Consider the following 17623-nt stretch of genomic DNA (forward strand, 5'->3'; position numbering starts at 1 on the left):
TTGCGAGGCACCACTGTAGTAATTAATGGGCAAAGGTGAGATTTCCAAATGTGTTAAAAATCTGAAGTATTTTAATCCTCTCTGAGCTTTAAAATGCATCAGTGTGAAAAGGGTAAATAAGAGAATGAAACAAAATCAATGGGATTTTTTGGAACTAGCTGTATCGAAGTCATGTGAACCAATCAATGTGATGTGAACCTAATGTGATGAGGCTACTTAGGATGTAGGCAAAGGGGGACGGGACGGGACGTGGAAAGGTTGGGTAAAAGTTGGGTGGAGCAGTATTCAACTAAACAATCGCACCAGCAGAATGACTTCTGCTTGCACAATTGGACTTCCCTCCCCGCTCCCAACATCTGTTCTGGGGTTTCTTCTAACCTTCTGGAGAAGATTTAGGGACTGTTGGGGAGGAGAGGAAAAGTCCTGATGCAAAATCCTTCTGCCCATGGAGTAAGAAAAAATGAGCAAGGAGGGGAAATCTCAGGAAGGGATGGGTGTGTGGGGATTAGCAAGGGTAATTCCACAAGCATTATATCAAGAGTTTTCTTGATTTCCCCCCACCCCACCCAAGAATCCCTGTTACAATCAGCTCAAAATGGGAAAGAAGATTAGACTAACATGCTTTGCCTTTAGTGAGCCTGTTCTGTTTATATATTATCTCATCTTTCCCTTGGCAGTTTAACTTGTGGTTACCTGTCTTCTTCCTGGAAGAATCTGATCCCTCTTTTCTAGGAAACCCTCCATGCTCTGGTGATTTGCAGGAACCTGGAATCCACAAGGCAATTTCAGAGATCTTAAATTGGTTTGAAGAATGCTTGATTATAGCACTAATTAATATCCCATAGTTAAGGGCCACTTCACGTATTACAGAGTTATCAGCTGCCAGTGAGTATTTGGTGTGTCCAGTATCCCCCCTAACCCTTTAATTTCTAACATAGAAAAAACAAATTATAGATTTATATAGCTTTCATTTAGTGTAGGGGTTGCCGTGGGTGCAGATAAATGGCAACCTACCTGAAAAGCAGTTTCTGATCTCTGAGGAGGTAAATCCAAGGATGGGAAAGTTGCATAAATGTCAAATGATTCACTCCTGGGCACAGTCCTAACTTTTTTGGTTTCTACATCAGAGAGAGTGCCATCGTTTGCGTTTTTCATATTTGATGGTTTGAAATCACTAGCATGTGGTACCACCAAATCACTGTCGGTTGGCTGGATGTTTTGGTTAGAGGGTAACGAGGACACCAAGGAAGTCTGAGTTCCTAAATCTGAATTTTGTAGGTTAAGCGACACTGGTGAAGGAGGAGAACTGACATTGCTGGAGTCAGTCAACATTAGATCTTCTCCAAGGCCACATTTGTGCAAATTCTCTTTGGACTTTTGCGCAGGAGAGACACCACATTCTAGGGGAATCTTCAATGTGTCCATCGAAGAAATAGATGGCAATGGTTGACTTCGCTTCGGATCAAGATGTTTCGTGTGAGATGTTCTCCTGTCTGAGTGTCTTCTTCTTAGAGAGGGAACCTTGATCACTTTCCCTTTCTCTTGTTGCCCACTCTCCTTAGCATCAATTTGTTTCAGTAGTTTCAGTTCCCTCTGAAAGAAACAAAAAGTGTACCTGAATGAAAATGAAGTCAAAAAGCAAGTAGTTGTGAGCCATGGACATACCTGCCGGGGATACTACTAAATATGAGGTGAAACCTGCAAGATCAGGCTATAATTGAGTCTCTGGGCAGGTATACGGGTGTGTTGGATAAATCTGTCAATTTTGGTTTCTCATTTGCTCCATTACCACGTTATTTTGAACCTTTTTAAAAATAATGTTCACAGTATAATTTGTCTGCATGCCCTTCTCCTAATATATTGTCACATTTGTAAGCAATTTCCACCTCATATAACACCTTTTGGTATGCTTTCACTAAATGTACTTTTAAATACACTTTCCCCCAATATACGCTTTTGTGTACCTATATTTTATTTGGGAAACTACAAAAGAGAAAGCAGGAAAAGCCCAGCAAGGTGTCTGGCAGCAGCTGCATTTCCTCACCATGTTTGCTCTTTCAATTCACCCTTTTTCTGCCTTGACCTTCCTTGGCTGTTATATACACCTGGGGAGAGGCAGAGGATACCTGAGGCCTATCCATCTTAACAAGAAACTCAGCTGCGAAACCACAGGGTCCCACTCTTTATTGGGAAAGATAATGAGAGGTATTGATATCCTTTGTCTTTGTGCAACATGGCCTGCCCCAGGAAGCATTCACCAGCTTCTGTTACATTACCTTTGTCTTTCTGTTCAGCTGTGCAAATTTCTCCTCTTGGGCCTTTAGAATTTTTTCAAAATCTTGATGTTTCTTCAAGAGGTTTTCCACATCAGAGACTGAATGCTGGGGATGGAAGCAAATCAACAGAGATGACCATTTAATACAGAAATACCACGAGAGAAGTGTTGGCAATGATGGGAAACGGAAGAGGCTGAGATTGTTCAAAGTTGGTTGAGGGAATGAAGCTTCATTTGAAATTGACGAGGCTCGTGTGACATTTTAAGTTTCCTCATTAAAGGGGCTGCATCTTGATCTTGAACATTTTGGAAGCAATAATATTTGGGCATTTGCTCATGCCATGTGGCCGGAAGATTCAGTCATTGTCTACAATCACAGTTGTACAGTGGTACCTCGGGTTAAGTACTTAATTCGTTCTGGAGGTCTGTTCTTAACCTGAAACTGTTCTTAACCTGAAGCACCATTTTAGCTAATGGGGCCTCCTGCTGCTGCCGTGCCGCCAGAGCCCGATTTCTGTTCTTATCCTGAAGCAAAGTTCTTAACCTGAAGCACTATTTCTGGGTTAGCGGAGTAGGTAACCTGAAGCGTTTGTAACCCGAGGTACCACTGTACTAAGTATTATGCAACAGATCAGTTGTACTAAGTATTGTGCAACATACACATAAGCTGCAGCCCTGTGCCATGATATATTATTCCAAACACTGGCGGAGGAAGAGGACTGCAGGGGGAGCGCACCGCCCCCGGCAGCACGATCGCAGTGGGGTGCCATCATGGCTGCTCCCCCATCTGCACTGGGCGCCACGCCACTGCAGGCGGTGCGCCAAGCCCCCAGGACACGCGCCAGCCCCGTCCCCACCTGTTCTCTGCTCCGCCACTGATTCCAAAGGTGTTTTTTCATACTGTAGGACAGGGGTGGCTAACCGTTTGTGGTCTATGGGTCACATTCAGCCTTGACCATGGACCACATGCCAGCAGAGGACATAGTGACCGCACAGTGCCATATGCATGCGCGTGTACACACACACACACACACGGCACTGTGTTTACTTTAACATTTTTCTTTTTTAGCATTTGTGGGGAGCAGAAACATTTGCACAGGGAGCTGGAGTAGACCCCCCCTGTGCTGGGAATTAGCCTAGCAATTGCCTTCTGCTGTGCTAAGCAGGCTGTGTATCCAGAAAAGCATGTCAGCATTTAAGTTTATGTTAACCTAACTCACCCCATAGCTAGGATCTGACAGAAAACCCTCCTTGGTTGTCATCCAAGCTTCAGCTAGGTCCAGCTCTCTTCTCAGTAACTGGATCTCCCAGTTTTCCTCGTACAAATCCTTCTTCATGTCCCAGCATTCCCGCACCATTCTCATTAGCTCCAACAGTTCTGAGAGCTTCTCTTCAATCTGCAGTAATAGTAATAATAAATAAATAAATAAATAAATTTAAAAAATGATAGATAAAAATAATATAATATAATTAATATAATATAATATTATTTATACCCTGCCCATCTGGCCAGCCCCCCCCCCCCAGCCACTCTGCGTGGCTTCTAACAGGATATTAAAAACACAGTAAAATATCAAACATTAAAAACTTCCCTAAACAGGGAACAATTCACAATTCCCAAGATTTAAATTGAAGGAAGGGTGGGGAAAGATAAAGGAACCGAACATTTTTATTTGGCATTTGCAAGGTAGACTGAATATATGACCTCCCCTTGTGTCCATTTGGAAAGTATTGTTTTGTATTTTGCAAAAACACAGAATGTTATTTATAAAAAATGATAGATTTAAACAAATGAATCAACCAAATATCAGTAGATATTGGAAAGATAAAACATCTGTATTGTCAAAAAACACCACCACAAAGGTTCCAGTTAAAATGTCTGCTTGAATTAAAAGGTCTAAACAGCATGCCCAAAAGTAAGTTGTACAGTGGTCTAGCATACCTCTTTAGGGAAGCTGCCACTAAGAAAGGCCTGCGTGTTTACTATTTACATGTGGCACTCTTTAAATTGCTATTGTTCTTATTAGCAGGATTACTCTATTAAAAATGAAAATGGATTCAAGATGAGAAAGAATGATGGGAGTTATATCCCTACAACACCTGGAGATCCACCCTTGCTTTACAAAGTCTATAAAACAGACTTTGGGCATTCTTTACTCATCCAGACAAATTTAAAACATAGCAATTTTTTCAGTGAAATTGCATGTACCTGGAACACACACCATTGCATGCAGTAAAAAAAACCTTAGGCAGACAAGCTGCCCAAGCTATCCTATTTATAAAGAATGCTTTCTCCTAGGCCTGCCATGCAATTTCAGGTTTGCTGGTTGGATAAGACAAGCCCATCTGTTCTCCTGCTCTGCGAGTAGCATTTATTTTTATTTTCAAAACAGAAACAGAAACACAGTGGGGTTTCTCAAAGTATGTAAAGTGACGTCCATAACAGCAACAGGATCTTTTAACAAATTCTGGAGATGTTCTTACCCCCATGATCTGCAGATCTCCTTACAAATTATACACAAGGCAAGTCGGGTATCATTGTAAAGGTCAGTGTATGAAGTTACATAGATATCAAGACCGTGGGGTGCTTTTCAAATGAAGCTCTCTCCAATTCCCCCTTTCCTAATAGTCTGCAAAGGACCACATGTCTGAGGAAGCCCCCAAGGCCCTTAAACCCGACCTGTTTGCTCCATATCAGGTTGCACTGCTGCCCTGCTCAACACAGCTTATGCTTTTAGATCACAAGATCGGAGATTTACTAATTTGGTTTTTATTTCTTTTCGAAGTCACGCCTAAGTCAAGAGAACCTTACCCACCATATCCATATTTTATCCTCCTTGCAATAGCCCCAAACAGAAGGGAAGGCTTGCAGATAGTGATATGTGTTCAAGTTCACTCTGGGAGCTGCTGTTGCTGAGAATAAACTTGAACTTGGCTCTTCCATGTTGTGTGGCTGAGGCTGCCAACTCCACATACATCCACATCATGTAGAAAGCACAAGAGCAAGATTTGCTGTAGTAATTTTAGGTTTCATTGGCAAACTAGATTTTAAAAATTTATTTGAGGCAGTCCTGAAGCAAATTAGTGCTAAAGGGAGTCCCCTCCCAGGCTAATTGCAGCATGGAGGGTATTTTTAATCAAACTTGTGGTTGAGGATGGAAGTCCTGATGAAAATCAGTATTCCTGCACTTAGTAAAGGTAAAGGGACCCCTGACCATTAGGTCCAGTCATGACCAACTCTGGGGTTGCAGCGCTCATCTCGCTTTATTGGCCGAGGGAGCTGGCGTACAGCTTCCGGGTCATGTGACCAGCATGACCAAGCCACTTCTGGCAAACCAGAGCAGCGCACAGAAACGCCATTTACCTTCCCACCGGAGCGGTACCTATTTATCTACTTGCATTTTGCCATGCTTTCAAACTGCTAGGTTGGCAGGAGCAGGGACCACGCAACGGGAGCTCACCCCGTCGCGGAGATTCGAACCGCTGACCTTCTGATTGGCAAGTCCTAGGCTCTGTGGTTTAACTCAAAGCATCACCCACGTCCTGCACTTAGTACTGCCTTTGTAAAAAAAAAACCTGGACATAGTTGTTAGCTATGCTATTTAAAACATCTAGTTATGTCTCAGCTGTGTTTTGGAGGCACAGCAGGAGGTTGAGGACAAAATATTTCCCCTTGATGGAAGGGTGGGTTTGAAGGTACCTGGCATAGCAACTTTGCTGGTCTGGGTAACATGGGCTCCTGGATGAGAGGGAGAATTCATTCCGGAGACAAGACTATGGGATAGGGTTTTTGATCATGCAGCCTGCTCAAACCATTTGAGAGATGGGCCACATTATGTGTTCCTTGGCCCTTTTCAGTATCCCAAGTTGCTGTTCCTAACTAATTTCTTCTCAATCTTCTCAATCAATAATATCTCACCCATGAAGAAGAAGAAGAAGAGGAGGAGGAGTTTGGATTTGATATCCCGCTTTATCACTACCCTAAGGAGTCTCAAAACGGCTAACATTCTCCTTTCCCGTCCTCCCCCACAACAAACTCTGTGAGGTGAGTGGGGCTGAGAGACTTCAGAGAAGTGTGACTAGCCCAAGGTCACCCAGCAGATGCATGTGGAGGAGTGGGGAAGCAAACCTGGTTCACCAGATTACGAGACTCTTAACCACTATACCACACTAGCTTACCTCTACAGACATAAAGTGCCCAGCCTTCAATAGGTTGTTTCCGGCTTGTTCCAAGTCTTCATATTTCAGCCATCGCATCTCTAAATCACGCTTGTGTTCCTCATGGCGTTTAATAAGCAGCTCAGCACCAAGAAGATCATTGGCCAGTTCCTCGGATATAATCATGGCTTGCATTTCCTTGGCCCAGGCCCTAAAGGAGTTAACCAAAAGGGAGGCTCTGAGCACCAATATTTTTGCCACGGATAAAAGTGGAAGGGATTCCATTCATTCAAAGGGCAGGCGGAAGTTTTTTCATTCACAACATTAGTGCACACACAATAGCTTTCTATTGTACTTAAAGTGCATCCAAACAATTCTCAGAGGGATTATGGCAGCTCGGATTGGTGCTAAAATGTTCTAGCACCTTCTGGTATCAGTGTCAAGCTGACTGACTGGTAGTCACCTGGGTCTTCTTTCTCCCCTTATTTAAAGATGGGGGCAGCACTTGCCTGCCTCCAGGCTGCAGGGACCTCACATGTTATTTATTTGTTTGTCTTTGTTTTTCTGATGGATTACATTTTTTATTGTTGAAATGGTTATCTATGTTGTTTCTGACGATTTGATATGGGAAGGTCTGGAAAAAAACAAAATTTGGGGGGGGGGACCCAGCTCCCCCCAATTTTTCCTGTTTCCCCCCAAAGCCATTTAAAAAAAATGGAAAAAAGTTTCATTTAGTTTGAATATTCCACACACTCCCCCCCCCCATTTCCCCCTGAAAAAAAAGCTTTGGAAAACCCCGGAAAAACCTGCCCCCCATTTTTCCACCCCCCCGCTCTGTTTTGTTGCTGGAAAAACAGCATATATATTTTAAATTAAGTGCACACACAAACTGCTCTGTTACAATCGCATATTGGTCCCATTGACATAAACTGATTTTACGGTGCCAATGTTCCACCTTCATACTGCGAAAGCAAGACATGGAAGGCCCCACGTGTATTTGACCAGCTTGTACGTACATTAGTTCTCTGCAGTCATTGAAGTAGATCTGAACATGTTCTGCCTGCTGCAGCTTCTGCTTCCTCTCCAGACACTTCTTGTCCAGTAGCTCCCAGCACTCATCTGCCTCTGCTAGTCTTTTCATCATGTTGCTCCTGGGCTGAGGGTACAGGCGGCCAAGACGCCAGGCCTCTCCCCTGATCCTTTCCAGCTCTTTTGCAATGACTGCTAATTCCCTCTGGAACACAGCAAGGGAAATTAACTGAAGTCTGCAGGATATTGTTCCTCTTATTTATTTATTTCATAACTGCATATGAATTCTTTACAAAGTGGAGTGAACCTGGAGAAGTTCTGAACTCTAACAATAAAAAAAGTTGGTGGAAATGTGCAAATTTGTCTCACAAATATCGCCCCCAATTAACTTGGTTCAAGGGGAATTGCATGAATTCTAGGCAGATGTGGGCCTGCAACTCTAAATGTAGGTGGCCCGTAAGCTCAGATACCAGCCTGAACGTGTAGTTAATGTGCTCAAGGAATTTGTTCAGTCCACATTTTTGAAACAAACTAGCCTGATTTGCAGTTCTCAGACTAATGTACAGACCAGAGAGCAGTTCTCTTTTGCTTTTTTCTACTTCTTCAAATTTTGAAAAACAGCTCTCAGCCCAAAAAAGCTAGAGAGTAGCAAGTCGTTGATTAAGAGCAGAGAAGGGAAGTGAGGCTATTCAATCACCTCTGTAATGAGACCATCTGCCTGTGGCCTTCCCTTCGGTGTCTCCCAGCAGCTATCCGAATAGTTTCCATCCCAGCTAGTCATTAAAAACAACTTTAGGAGTGGGGTTAAAATGATTTTTTATTTTTAAAAAAGCCAGATTGCACACAAAAATGTGTACTTCAAGCTAAAACATGCACACAAAGTCCAAATCTTAATGCAGTTTAACAACCAGCCCCCACTGAATAATGCAGAAATGGAACAGAACAAACTTATGAACCAACAAAGAAAACTGACATGGACCAAATATAAACTGCTTTTGACCATCCATAGTAGTGAAGTGTTTTCTGTAAAAGACAAATAAGGACTTATTTATGGAAGGGAACAAACAACAAGAGTACAAGAGCTGGAACCTCTGCAAAGGAAAATGCAGGATCTTTCGATTTCATTCAACATGCAGCTCAGGGGTAGCAAATGTGGTGCTCTCCAGATGTTGTCCCACCATGCCTGATCACTGGCTAGGATTTGAGAGAGCTGATGGGACTCCAACAACATCTGGAGGCCACCATATTAGCTATCCTTGATGTAGTTTTTTCAAGGTGGTCCATTCCACTTACCTCGAGTCCCTCATGTTGGCTGAGGAGGGTCTGCACACCTGGTAGGTCATAGCCATAATCATCTCTATCTACAACTGCCTCTTTCTCCTGCATCCAACCCTTTAGGTCATCCACATCACGGTCATATTGGTGAACCTCATGAGCAGCTCTGAGATTCTGATGACAGGAAAGATGTGTTAGCAATGCCAACCTTAGGGTCACAGTATAGCAGAAGACATGAAAACAGGAAAACTGACTTGTGCAGCTAGAATGCTATGCATGGTACAATCTTAAATGTCATTCTAGATATTAGGTAATGGTAAAGGGACCCCTGACCATTAGCTCCAGTCGTGACGACTCTGGGGTTGCGGAGCTCATCTTGCTTTATTGGCCGAGGGAGCCAGTGTACAGCTTCCAGGTCATGTGGACAGCATGACTAAGCCGCTTCTGGAGAACCAGAGTGGTGCATGGAAATGCTGTTTACCTTCCCACCAGAGTGGTACCTATTTATCTACTTGCACTTTGACGTGCTTTTGAACTGCTAGGTTGGCAGGAGCAGGGGCCGAGCAACGGGAGCGCACCCCGCTGCGGGGATTCGAACCGCCAACCTTCTGATTGGCAAGTCCTAGGCTTTGTGGTTTAACCCACAGCGCCTATGAAAAACCATGCCCCTGCATTGGGTATTTTTTTTATTTTAGAAACTAAAGGTCATGGAGCTGTCTCAGAGATTCAGAAGTTAGGTTGGTTTGCCAAGCAGATCCATCTTGTTGTAGAGGACCACATGGAAGAATCAGTTGTATCTACTGTTCAGTGATATGCATTATCGATTGAAACTGGCAGCCCTATTGGTAGTTGACTACAGGAATTGTAAACATGCACAGTGGGCTTCTCCATGTGATTCATGGGTATTGGCAGTGCTTTTCTTTTTTGAGCTTCTGAATAAAAAATGAGGTCCTGGTACTCATTGGTGCCAGCACAAAATGGCTGACATGGGCAGGGGGAAAAAAGAGAGGTGACAGTACTCCATATTGGCAAGTACTGTCACAAAAAGTTCTGAGTACTGGATTATGACGATTAACTCATCACAACAAATTGTGTGTCTGAATAGGCTCATAGAGTATGAATGCACTTCAATAACAGCACTGCCGTAACGAATCAGTCAAGACACCAGAAAGTTTAGGACCTCACCTCCGCCCTTATCTGGATGGCCTGCTGCAATCTCTCCCATGTGTCATTGACCTGTTGAGTCTTTTTCTGGATATCACTTATTTGGCTGTGACAGGCTCCTTTGAGCTGAGATGCTAAGTCATTTATCAGAAGAACCTTGGCACGTCCTAGAGATCTTACTTCCTTTATAAAATCTTCAAACTTTTTCTCCAGAATCTGTAGGATAGGGAGATAAATTACATCTCTAGCTTTTTCAGAAGCTCTAATACCTACAAAAGCACAATACTATCGGTATAATATTGAAGAAGTGGTAAACTGGAGTTTGGAAAGTCACTTCATTTAAGAACAAGCAAACAAACTTTAAACCTATGGTACCGCCTCTCCTGGTATGTCCCACAGAGGACCTTATGGTCTTTAAATAAAAACATCTTGGAGATCCCGGGCTACAGGGAGGTTAGGCTGGCGTCAACCAGAGCCAGGGCTTTTTCGGCTGTGGCCCCGATCTGGTGGAACACTCTGTCACAAGAGACTAGGGCCTTGCGGGACTTGACATCTTTCTGCTGGGCCTGCAAGACAGAGCTCTTCCACCAGGCCTTTGGCCAAGGCACAATCTGACCCCCTCCTTCGGTAATCCTCATAGAACTCTAGCCCAATGGTTGCCATTAATTTGATCTTGAATTGATTTTAGAATGAATTGGTTTTAGAATGCATTTCAATCAATTGATTGTGATTTTATGTAAACTGTTTTATTGCTGTTAGCTGCTCTGAGCCTGGCTTTGGCTAGGGAGGGCGGGATATAAATAAAATTTTATTATTATTATTTATTAAACAAATGTTTCTGGTCCAGCTGCATGGAGGGAAGGGGGGATTTCTTTTTGGCACCTACATAAGAGTTTGATGACAGCAGAAAGCTTGGCTATTCCATTACTTTTCAATAAATGTTAAATGTTACTGCTCACAGGCTGCAACCCTAACCCCACTTACCAAGGAGCAAGTCCCACTGCAGTTAATAGGACTTACTTCTGAAAAGACATGGCTAGGGCAGTTTTTGAAAGTGACCAGCATATGCCATCTAGAGCTCTCTACGGAGCTATGTCAACCTCTAAAATGTATTTCAATGACACAGTGATGCCTGCAGCTATAACATGGCCAAGGTCTTCCTGTTTGGCAAGAGATAAAATCTGTTTTACCTCAACATCCTCCAAATCCTGACCGTAGTTATCCGATTCAGCCGTGCTCTGCTTTTTCGAAAGCCAGGCGTCCACCAACTGGGTCTCCCTCTCAAACTGATGCAGCTGATATTGCTCCCGCAGAGCTTTTATCTGGCTCTCTGCTCTCTGCAGGAGAGAGAGATACTCTTCGAGAACACCCTGGAGCTTGGGAAGGATAGTGGAGCTGTTAGGGGGGAAAAGTTAACAGCCTTAGAGGGGGAAAGAATCTGTACTGATTCACATCACAATTATTGTATCCTGCACCTTTCACCAACACAGCCCCTGTCACTACTAGTGAAAGTATCAGTCTTGATCTGAAGCTTATTGTCTGTATCAGTAGCATAAATGCCCAGCACCCAGGCAGATTATTGATTTGCAGAATGAGTGCAGGTGCTTTCATTTTGGTTGAAATCCTTTGTATTTTATGTATGCTGAAAGACCAGTGTATGCTAACAAAAAAAAGCCCCCTTTTCTGTTTCTGTGATGGCACCCTGCTCATGGAAAATGGGCTATCTAACTCATTCAACACAGTTCAAAAGTATTTTGCAAACCAAAATAAATTTATTGGTGAGTTCAGGCCCCAACCTCCCTTAAAAGGTTGCTAGAGTATGATCATTAATATGGGATATTGAAAAAACAACTTTTTGAAGAATAAAAAGTCCCCAAAGAACTGTTTGGAGAGCAATGATACAGGAGAGACAGCATGGACTGTATTGCATGAATTAATAATCTACAAAAGATGGTCATGTGCCATAAAATAAATTTATTTATTTATTTATTTATTTATTTATTTATTTATTTATTATTAAAAGCCATTGTCTGTGCATTTTAAGACAACTGAGATAGAACAATTGTCTGATGCAGTGTGGCTCATAATTGCTGTGTTTTATGAAGAGGGAGAGAGAGAGAAAAAAAAAATCAAGTTATGGGTCTTTTAAAAGGAATACAGGGAACACAGGCACTATAATAATAGTCATATAACCGGTATAAAAAGATTCATGCACTGTGATTCAAAGCTGCTTGTGTGTGCATTCTGATTTATGCACAGAAATGCTCTCTGCACAGTGGCTTCCATTCAGTTAAATGGGAACAGCTGACCAGCACATGCAAACAAATGTGCCTATCTGTTGTGGGAGGGAGAACTGCATGGCTCATTTGAGATCTACCACCCAGAACAAAGAGCTGGCTCAGCCTAATGAGCTACTAGCCCACTTCTATAGTTTTGCAATTTGCAAAGAGAGACAACCTTACACGTCATTCATGTATTCGGTATGCATTTACGTGTGTGTGAACTCTCTGAAGTCATGTCTGAAGAAGATCGGTAACCAGTTCGACTTGCCTACCTCTCTGGGTTGTCGCTTGTTGAGAGGCGCATTCCTGTTTCCCTCAGCTTCTCCATTCTGGGCTTGAATCCTTCCAGGTCCAGCTTGGCAGCTTCCACTTTTCGGAGCAGTGCCTGAGTCGATTCTTCATTCCTCCCATAATCAGGGGTTTCCAGGAGCAGTCCTCTCTCTGCCACCCAGGATTCCACTTCCAAAAGCTTAAAAGAAATGCAATGGTGATCAAACTTGAATGAGAAACAGGCCCTGGCCTACAATCCACCGAAACAAATCTATATTTAACAGTGACATAAGTCACTAAGGGCTAAATGAGATGTGGCATTAAATGCATCGTTAGAAACTATGGGATTGTGTACACTTCCACTTATCTCGTCACTTTCCCCCGGGAAAACTGCTCTTTGCTGCTGAATTGTAGCAAAGGTCGAAAGGTTTTTCCATGGAAAGACGTTTGCTCCAATTCAGTGGTAAAGAGTAGTTTTCTCAGGGAAAGCAGCAGGGCAAATGGAAAACCCATGCATTTAAAGCACAGGACTAGCAGAAAATCTCTTGGACCCATGCTTTCTAGAGCAAGGGACAAGCTGTGGACGAGCCCTGTGTTACTTGCTTCTTTACTAATAATACCAGACATGGGGCAATGTTCAGCAGAATCATAGCACTTTGGGAAATAGGATTTAACTGTTTGCTCCCCTGCTGCACCACTGACAAAAATCCACCCTCCCACACAGCACTTTAATCAGCTTTAGGAAAAAAGCTCCCATCAGTGCCATTTGCAGAACACGGACAATTTTCATTGCGACTGCAGCTGGGGAGGAAAAGTTTAAACTACTTCTCCCTGTGCACTAAAGTCCTGATAAAAATCTTGCCCGTGGCCTATTAAAGCATTTTTAAAACCCTGATGCAGTTTCTAGTGACACATTTAGACATGCCTAGTTTGATGTCAAGGCTATAGCCTAAAGAGGCAGAGGGACATCTGCTAAATACTAAATTATATTAGATTTATTCCACATAACTAATCATGGCATTCCCCAAAGAATCCTTGGGATTATAGTCTGGTTAGGGTGCTGAGAATTCTGTTAGAAATCTCTGTTCTCTGAAATGAGAGATCCATGACTGGATCTCCCAATGTCTTTTTCTTTCATTAAAGGCCGTGGAGTGTCAATAGGCTGATTGATTGATTGACTGATAAAAGAATTTATATACAGTGGTACCTCTGTTTAAGAACTGTCCTGTTTATGAACGATTCGGTTTACGAACTCCGCAAAACCGGAAGTAGTGTCCCGGTTTGCGAACTTTACCTTGGTCTAAGAACTAAATCCGAATAGTGGAAGGGCACTGGCGGTGGGAGGCCTCATTAGGGAAAGCACGCCTTGGTTTAAGAATGGTTTTGGTTTAAGATAAGGTTACCAGATGTCCCTGTTTCCTGGAGACTATCCCCAGATTTACAGTTATCTCAGCATTCACATGTACATAGCAAACAATGTGTCCCCGGATTCATTGAAAAAAATCTGGTAACCTTAGTTTAAGAACAGACTTCCGGAACGGATTAAGGTCATAAACCGAGGTACCACTGTACTGCCCTCTCGAAAAACATCAGGGTGGTGTACATCAACATAAAAAAATTGAAAAGCAATATAAAGCAACTATGAAAACGATGGATTTGGATTAAATCTGCCGCTGGGAGATAGGAGGTTACATTGACTCTCATCCCAGGCCGCAGCCCCGATTTAAATTGCTTGTCTGAAACTTGCAGAGGAGGAGAAAGGACAGGTATGATATTGGGACACATATCCCATCTATCCAATGACTAATAGAAACATGGAGTATATTTAAGTCAGGGAAATGGCAAATGGGGGCATTTCCTTACAAGAATTTCATATCGATTTACCCTGTTTCAAGCAACCAACCAACAATAAAATAAAATACAAATTATTAGAACAGGCAGAACAGTAAAATCTAGGAAGGTAATGACTTCCATGTTTTAATTATGCTTCAAGCTCTAATAATTTATCAACCAAGCTATCAGAAAACTTTCGATCCTTTAAAAGGTATCAAACCTGAACATGAGATCCCAGTCCTATCTTACCTCAGTGAGGAAATGCTGAGCTTCATAAGATTGCATGAGCCTCTTTCTTCTCTCCTGAGCCTCACCCTTCAGGTTGTCCAAGGAAACTTCCAGTTCTTTCACCTGTTCCATAATATCCCGTGAGGCAGCGTGGCCTCCCTTCACCAGCTTCTGCCCAGTGCTGATCACCGCTTTAGTTAAGGCGTTGTGGCTGCTAATTTCATTTTCTAAATTCTGATAGGTACAACAAAATAAAGCATATTTTGAAAACGAAGACGTTTTCTCTTTTATATAAGGTAAGGTCAGAATCATGCATCCACCAACACTCTTAAGAGATTCCAAAATGCTCAAAGAATGAAGTAGAGGAATTTTGTCAAATGCCCTCCCTCCAGCAGAAGGAGCTATTCATTTCTTGTCTCTTTTATAGCGAAATAGAAGTGTTCATAACAAATGCACCTCGCTGAAGCACAGGGGGATGGGGGGGGGGAGGCGGCAAACATGCTTGGCAGTGATACTTTAGCAAAAAGATACAGTTAAGGAACAGTGACGGAGAAACTCCATTCTCTCTATTTCCAACATTCCCTGCCCTTCCTATAGAACCTTACCTGGTGCTTCTCTTGTAAGCTCTGAACAGTTGTAAGGGATTGGCCGTAGTCTCTGGAGGATGCCAGGGAAAGTTTCTCATGAATCCAGGTCAACTCCTCACTGACATCCTGGACGAATTGGTACTGAAGTCTGCTGGCCTCCAAAACCCCCCGCCTCTCTTGGAGTGGCTCCCTAAGGCTTTTGTACCTGGAGAGTCAAAGTGAAGCCTCAACTTCAGTATTAAGGAAGGTTGTTGGTATCCGTCTGTCTCAAGAGACAATGGAGTGTGCCTCCAGGGGTGAAGTCAAGCCACTGTGTTAGCAGCACTGAAGTGACCTCCCTGGGGGACAAGCCGGGGCAGTGTGTGTGGAGGTCCTGGGATGCCCAGGTGACAAGACCACCCCAGCTTTGCTGATGTGGTCCAAAGGAAAGCTGAGCAATATGTTTGGCACCAACTTGGCTGCAGGAGTTGCCAGAAGGAGATGTACAAGGAAGATTATGGGATAATAAACTGGTGCCAAGACGAGGATTGCAATAATAATAATAAAGAGATGGAAAGCGGAGGGTGACAACAGAAAAAAAGTGACAATACAAAGGAGAAAGAACACAGAAGGAAAGGAAAAATGAAAAACTATTCAAGCACCTGTGCACCACGTGGTCAACCCTCTCTTCTATCTCATCTGCCAGAAAATGCTTCTCTTGTTGAAATTCTTGCACTGCATTGATAAGGCCTTGGACCTGGTCTCTATAGCTGACAAAGCTTTCTTCCAATTCCTCCTGCTTCTTAAGGAGATCATTCAGAACCAGTAAATTATTGCTGCCTTCTGGAGCCTTCATCTCGCTTTCTAGATCTTCCAGCCATTTCTCCACATCATCCACAGTGCGTAGGAAACGTAAGGCCTGAATCCAGAGGAAAGAACCCAGATGTAATGTGACATTTAGAAGTGGGGGGGGGGGGAGAGACCAAATGAGGATTGGTCAGAGCCCTTTTACGAGTGCAAGCATAGACACCACACATTTTTAAGTAATTCTTTCGTCTCTCCTCCTTGCAAATAAAGAAAATCAAAGCCGTCTTCTGTTGGCTCATCTTTCTGAACTTGGGAACACCTTTCTGAACCAAATTCTTCAATATCAGCACCTTCAAGCGACCCTGTCTTCCTTGTGACTCATAATGTGAATTATGTTCAGATTATTTATTCTGATGGCAAATCCTTCCTCTGGCTAACCTTGACTTTTAAATTGGCTGCCTGTCAACCAAGCAAAGGTGAGGAATGTGTGGTCCTCCAGGTGGCACTGAACTGCACCTCCCATCAACCTTGTCAGCATGGCCAAGGGTCAGAGATGTCGGGGGTTGTAATCCAGGAATACCTGGAAGTCCACAGCTAGACCACCCTTCCTCTATTGTCACTCCCCCTCCCTAGTGTTTTGCTTCACCTTGTTGGCATCCTGCATCTTCCTTCTCTTTTCATGGCAGTTTTGCAGCAGCTCATCCCAAAGCTCATCTATTTCCTGCAGCCTGGACTGGATGGCATCAGAGGCACAATGACCCTCCTGGATCATTTTCTCTCCTTCCTGCAAAGAAAGAAAATCAAAGTCTTTTTTCTTGTTGGCTCATCTTTCTGAATCGGGCAACATCTTTCTGATCTACATCCTTAAGTATCAACAGTTTCAAGCAATCTCATCTTCCTTGGGACTCATAATTAAGCTCAAGCAATTTTATTTCTGATGGCCAAGCATTCCTTTGGTGAACCAGACTTCTCTGGCAGCCCCTCTTCACACTTACAGCTTTGATACTATCTAGGTGGCTTCTGTTGGCCACAATCTCCGCCTGGAAAGTCTGCTGCTTTTGCAGTTTGGCTTGAAGGTTGCTTGGGTCTCTCCAGCTCTCATCCAGAGCAATGCTGTTTTTTTCATTCATCCAGGCAGCCACCTTGGGGGAGAAACAACAAGGAAGTGAAACAAGCAAACAAGGCTGGCAGTGTCTTTTCTTCCTCCATCATGCTTCCCACTTTGGGAAGCACTTCCAGGCTGACAGTATTTACTGGGTGGGGCTCAGTCACAGACCAGCAAATTCAGGTTTCACAGCAGAAGCTGATTTGGAGCTCTTGCATAACGAGTGAGCTTCCCCCAAACAGCAGATTTTTTGTGATAAGGGAGAATGCAATAGAGTGGAAGATGTGGGATGACACTTGCTTTGGACACAACGTCATCTGGCTTCCTTGCAAACCAATCAGAGTGACTGCTCAATAACAAGTTGCCTGGAAGCACCCTTGGGAAAAGGAGACTCACAAAGAAAATGTTGTAGGTCACACTCCAGCATTAATACTCAGGATGACATACAGTTAAGAGATCCCCCAGAGTTCTTTCAGAACTATTCCTCTATCTGCTTTCCTCCAGGTATTGTAACTAATTAATGTGTGGAAATGGTTGATGGCAGGCTCCAGCCCTCTCCGTCTCCATATACACAGAATGCCTGGAAGGAGCTCCCACACGTACAACTGTCAGAGAAAGGGCTCTGTCCACA

General features: G+C 43.3%; 1 protein-coding gene across 1 annotated transcript in view; it reads right to left on the reverse strand.

Annotated features, from left to right (window-relative positions):
* SPTBN5 (spectrin beta, non-erythrocytic 5) overlaps positions 1-17623 on the reverse strand; it is a 106585-nt gene that overhangs the window by 8701 nt on the left and 80261 nt on the right. The window contains exons 49-63 of the mRNA XM_028723562.2: positions 16883-17029; positions 16534-16671; positions 15743-15999; positions 15120-15306; positions 14536-14748; positions 12456-12652; positions 11092-11296; positions 9923-10117; positions 8756-8911; positions 7450-7667; positions 6455-6644; positions 3496-3672; positions 2277-2381; positions 1015-1593; positions 694-765 (exon numbers count right to left, since the gene is read on the reverse strand). Coding sequence (XP_028579395.2) covers positions 694-765; positions 1015-1593; positions 2277-2381; positions 3496-3672; positions 6455-6644; positions 7450-7667; positions 8756-8911; positions 9923-10117; positions 11092-11296; positions 12456-12652; positions 14536-14748; positions 15120-15306; positions 15743-15999; positions 16534-16671; positions 16883-17029 — 3036 coding nt within the window. The remainder of the gene's footprint in view (positions 1-693; positions 766-1014; positions 1594-2276; positions 2382-3495; positions 3673-6454; positions 6645-7449; positions 7668-8755; positions 8912-9922; positions 10118-11091; positions 11297-12455; positions 12653-14535; positions 14749-15119; positions 15307-15742; positions 16000-16533; positions 16672-16882; positions 17030-17623) is intronic.

Source organism: Podarcis muralis, chromosome 1, assembly GCF_964188315.1.
Source record: "Podarcis muralis chromosome 1, rPodMur119.hap1.1, whole genome shotgun sequence".
Classification (NCBI taxonomy): domain Eukaryota; kingdom Metazoa; phylum Chordata; class Lepidosauria; order Squamata; family Lacertidae; genus Podarcis; species Podarcis muralis.